Source organism: Nuphar pumila, chromosome 7 (assembly GCF_984573655.1).
Source record: "Nuphar pumila chromosome 7, dmNupPumi1.hap1.1, whole genome shotgun sequence".
In the NCBI taxonomy this organism is placed as follows: domain Eukaryota; kingdom Viridiplantae; phylum Streptophyta; class Magnoliopsida; order Nymphaeales; family Nymphaeaceae; genus Nuphar; species Nuphar pumila.
Window position 1 is genome coordinate 45,586,363 of NC_143255.1, and position 5,349 is coordinate 45,591,711.

Here is a 5,349-nt window from a genome sequence, read left to right on the forward strand (position 1 = left end):
CAATGAATTATGAACCATAGTCTAGCGAACTTGCCATTAGTGATGGTTTTTTTCCTTGAACTCTGAAAGAAAAAACTCTTGATCATTTTCTCATGAGAAAATGGAATCGCATGTTTCTAACTTACCAAAAACATTCTCACCTAAGAAAATATGACGCATTTTCTCAACTGGGAAAGTGTTTCACAGGTTTGCAAACTTTACGGGAAAACTCATTTCATAGCTTAGCTCCAATACGTACGGGAAATAAAGAGAGAGAGAGAGAGTATTTATTATTTCCTGGTGAAGGGCAATCAATTTAGAGAGAGAGAGAGAGAGAGAGTATTTATTATTTCCTGGTGAAGGGCAATCAATTGAAGGAATCTCTCGACTGACCCACTGGCAGCCAACTGTTCCCCTGCTGACCTTTGAGTCTCTCGAAGGGACGGCTGCCCCCTGAACCTTATAGGGCATCGTGTCAAGCCCATAGGATCCCCAACCAAACCTTGGCCCCCACTTGGCAAACCTACTTAGTAAAGTGAGAGAAAAAAATATGCCTTTTGGTACTGACCAATGTTCCGTCATTGAATATTGTTTAACCACAATAATCGTGATATTGGTTCACAGAGGCTACTCCTGCCTACCAACTCAGACAAGTCAGCTGCTATGCATCCTGAAAGGCTTCAGGCCTATTATGAGCCTGAGGAGAGATCATAGATTTTGGGGATTGTAAAGATGGATAAAGGACTATTCACCAAAATATAACATCTAAAACAAAGCAGCCTCTTATTTATATAAAAACAAAAAAACATAGGAAAGCTCCAAATGCCAAAGCATAGCACCTGCTTATTTATGTCATCAAAGTGCCTAACAAACTTCACTACAGTACAAGAAACATATATAATATTGTTCCGGCCCTTATTCCTGCACAATAGACAACAAAAGAAGCAAGTGCTAATTAGTTAACTCAGACAAACTATATAAAAAATCATTTTGAATAGGATGAAAGAATGCATTATAAAATTAAGATAGAAAGGCCCATATATTAAAAACCCTTGATTATGGTCAAGTACATGATGCTAATTAATTAAATCAGACAAACTATATAGAGAAAAACAGCAGCCTTCAGATGCTGACAAATGTTAGAAAGATGTAAAAACGAAACATCCAAACTGCCGCCACAAAAACTATAATGCTAGAACACGACAAAATATGAGATATTAAGAAAAGGCATAGGATTATTAGATTTAATCCATCCATTCTCAAGTAAGTATCTATTCTTATACATTAATATGCTAAACTACAACAAGGGTTATTAACAGTACATTTTTCTTTTTCTTTTTTTCTTTTCAAACATTTAATCTAAAGTAGTTTTATTGGTAAACCATTTTCTTAACCAAGGCTTCTGGGCCTAAATACATAATGGGCTAACCCCCTGGCTTCCCTATAACTTGTAGAAAAGACAATTAGAATTCATCCTTAGTCTACGCTTCTTTGTAAATGATTTTCAATTTTTCAGACTTCTTTAGAAAAATTAAATTATTTTGCATGTTCCAACTGTTAAAACTAGATCAATAGAAAGTCAGAAAATCTTAATTACATGCATCAATAAAGTCCTAAATTAACTGATTATCCAAGCAAAAGGATCTAAGTAATTGAATAAGTTATTTTTTTCTGGCCCAACTGTTCAGTCTAAGAATAGAAATACATCTCAACCAACGAGAAAGTTGGCCAAATTTAATAAAATATTCTACTGAGGAACCCATTGGATATAACATGATAAGAACATTGGTGACAAGACAAACATTAAGCTTCTCATACACTTCACCCTACAGCTTAAGTACCATGCCATAAGGTCCTTTCCACAAACCATTCATCGAAAATAAGGGCCACAAACAATATCTATATCTTAACCAACAATCACAAGCAAGTCTAGCTTGTTCATGTGTGCCCCCAAATTTCAATCGAACTTCGAACAGCAAAAGAGCAATCTACCATATACCTCTAAGAAACAAGAATATACAGCTTACACATATGCTTGACTCAAGAAAAGCATCCCAAACGTACAGTACCCGTACACTAATCACTGGAATAGTAAGAGAAAAAGACTAGAATCTCATAATATCCAAAGTGGTTCAAGGTTCCATAAAAAATCACGCAACCATAAAGAACCAATGCACTAAAGTGATTCTAGTGTTAATATAAAGTTATAAACCTATTCCTAGTCCACAACTGCAAGAATGAAAAAACTACAAAATTTTGAAGCCAGCCATCCTACCATGAAATATGTTCAAATCTCTCACAAAATGGCAGAAATTTAAATCCGGTCAGAGAGCCAGTTACAAGTTTCTAGAACATAACTTTTGATATGTCAATTGAGAAAAATGATGTTCAACAAATGAAGTCTTTTACATTTTGAAACTCTGCTAAGATGAGATCATGACCAGATCATGATAAGTCAAGCTGTTGAAAATTAGTGCTGAAAACTTTACCAAATTTCAAATTACAAGCAACACAAGGGTAGATGACAGGGCCTCGGCCTAATCCACAGAAGGCGCCAATGTTATTAAAGATGTGGTCTCATCCTAATTCATGGAAGGTCTACGGTCAAAAGAATTGAGCTCTCTAAAGATGTGACCACTATATCAAGGGATATAAAATTACCATGATGAGCAGATAGTTCCATATGGTCAACTTATGGCAAAATGAAAAACAGTTTCCATGCAATTCCTGTTATTCCTTTTAATCCATAATCTCGATCCACAGGGATGAAATACAGTCAACAATGTGGGTATTATTCTGCCATGTCATTATTCTCTTAAGTGCCTACGATTTTGTACACATTGTGGTCACTTTGGAGAATACTTAGCACTGACATTGCCATAAAACTTCTTCCTCCAGGTTCGTCACCCAATGTTTCATGCTGGGACCATGAATTTTGACCAAACTCATGCCTATTCAGTTTGAGAGCAAGATTAGGAACCCAAGGTACAAAACTCAATAGCTTTTACACATACAAGGAAAAGGCATAGAATTTCTATTCAAGATCAGGTAATGGAAAATAAAAAATGAAGTATACTGAGTTATACAATGAAATTGTTTGTCTTTACTTTTAAATACTCATATAAAGGCTCCATGATAGTGACTCCAGGTAAAAGGAGAATATGAAATGAAAATGAGAAGAATAAGAAACAAAATGTGCTGAGAAATTCACAGAAATGTTTCCACAAACCAGTTCTCCTTTAGTTGTGTGTGAGTGTGCATGAGAGAGATAGTAGTAGTAGCAGCAGTAGTAGTGATGATGATGATGATGATGATGATGATGATGATGATGATGATGATGATGATGATGATGATGATGATGATGAAGCAGCATTCTCAAGTCTAAGAGCTAATACTCATTTTATAAAAGAAACTCCACCCATTATTGTGATTGTGATATTCAATAACCAAATAAACATTCACCTATTGGAATAAGACAAATATTTTGTGAATACGTGGATGAAATAATGTCCAAAGCAAGAAAAGAACAGCACTTCTTGAATGTAGTTTGCACTTGATAGCTTGCTGCTATAAGATTCCATAAGGCATTAACTTCAATGCGGTATGTCATTGCAAGCAAATGAACAGATAGGTCTTAACCATCTTTAAACAAAAATAGAGTTTAAACTAAAACTATGAGGGAATGTTTGGATGCAAATACTTGCTCACAAATCTTGGATAATTTGAGATGTTGCAATGTACTGCACAATGCAATATTCCAACTCATCCAATGGGACTGGAAAAGTGGATACATCCTAAAAAGCCCAAGATCGATAGAACATACCTCATCACTCTCTTCTGCCCCATCTTCTTTGGTTTTCTTGAGCCGTGTGGTACCACCCTCCTTACCAAACGGCAACTTCATGGGTCCAAAGGGCGTGTCCACGTCAAGGTTCCCTTTCATGGAGTATCCAGTTCCCCTGCCCCTGATCATATCCCAGAGTGCAGATCCAAGGTCCTTTGGCCGGAACGTAATGGGAATCTCCACTAGTGTGTTCCCATTCTTGTTAATCTTTGTAGACTCAGCAAGCTCTGCTCCTCCAATGCTCACATCAGCAAGCCACATCTCATAATCAAGCTTGTTGAGGCCCAAATCAAAATCATTCTTGTTCTCCACTTTCAAATGCAGTGTTGCGACAGTTTCTTCGAATGAAAACTTGTTAAATTTGATCTTCTCTAGATCAACATCAGGCTTGTATGGAACTGGAATTTCACCAGTCTTCTCCAATGGGATCGTCAATCGACCGAAAACAGGAACATCAACAATAAGAGAAACCTTCACCCTGTAAGGAATTATGCTTCCAGGTTTGATATCATCATAAGTTTGCTTGATATCATCATAGACCACAGAAACAGGTATCTTGACTGTTTCAGAGCCATGGGCATGGATAGTCCCTGCATCAGGGATCAACCCCGATACAAGCTTCCGGCCATCGCTCTCAACAAGGTAATCGATGTCGATCAGAGGAATCGGAATGGGGTTCGGATTCGTTACGAGCACGTCAACTACAATTTCAGCCTGCTTCAAATTAATGGTGGGGATGTGAATGCTTGTGACATCTGCGGTAGGCTTTCCAAAACCAATGGTTTCTTCGATCTTCTCTCCAATGGTGTGGATGAAATCCTTGACCTTTTCAATGAAACCACCCTTCTCTTCATCTTCTTCCTTTTTCTCGTCATCTTTGACTTTTCTCTCAACCACTGTCGGTTCATCAGATGATGCCATGCCTTGGAAGGAATACGTGGTGATATACAGGTGAGTATGGATATCAGGATCAAATCGGTTATGAAGTCCAAAGAATTAAAGAGAAAAACAAGAAAGGACTTTAGATGTTGACAGAGAATTGCAACCCATTGTTCTGAAGTAGGTCATAGATCCACAATGAAGATTCAAGGAAATAGGCTGCAAACTGCTCTGATCCACACAGCAACCAAAGGTACAAAAAAAAATATACCCCACTAACGTTTTGGATAACTTTTAGAAGTTGGTGGACCATTTTATTGAATCAGGTCATAGACCAATTGCAGACTCTGCAAAGATTAAGAAAAATGGGCTGATACTACTGTGGCCCAGACAATAAACTTAATAAAAAAGAACAAATGATATTATTGAAGCACGCCACAGATGGATCTGGGTGATAAGAGCACTTGCAACTCAGTGAATTGAATTAAGCCATACATCCAATGCAGATTCTAGTTGAAGATCCAGTCAGATGGACTGCCAATTGCCATGATCCACAGAGCCACCATGACCCAAAAAAGAAGGACATTTTGCTAAATCAGATCATTGGTATTTCTGGGTGATTTCACAGCAGTGGGCAGCCACTGCAC

General features: G+C 37.5%; 1 protein-coding gene across 1 annotated transcript; it reads right to left on the reverse strand.

Annotated features, from left to right (window-relative positions):
* Positions 1–712: 712 nt before the first annotated feature.
* On the reverse strand, positions 713–5,049 carry LOC149832133 (desiccation-related protein At2g46140-like). Its single transcript, XM_090012360.1, has 2 exons — positions 3,803–5,049; positions 713–900 (listed from the first exon to the last, which is right to left on the reverse strand). Exons 1-2 carry the CDS (start codon positions 4,742–4,744, stop codon positions 895–897), a joined length of 948 nt encoding a protein of 315 aa, XP_089868486.1. The 5' UTR covers positions 4,745–5,049; the 3' UTR covers positions 713–894.
* Positions 5,050–5,349: the final 300 nt, after the last annotated feature.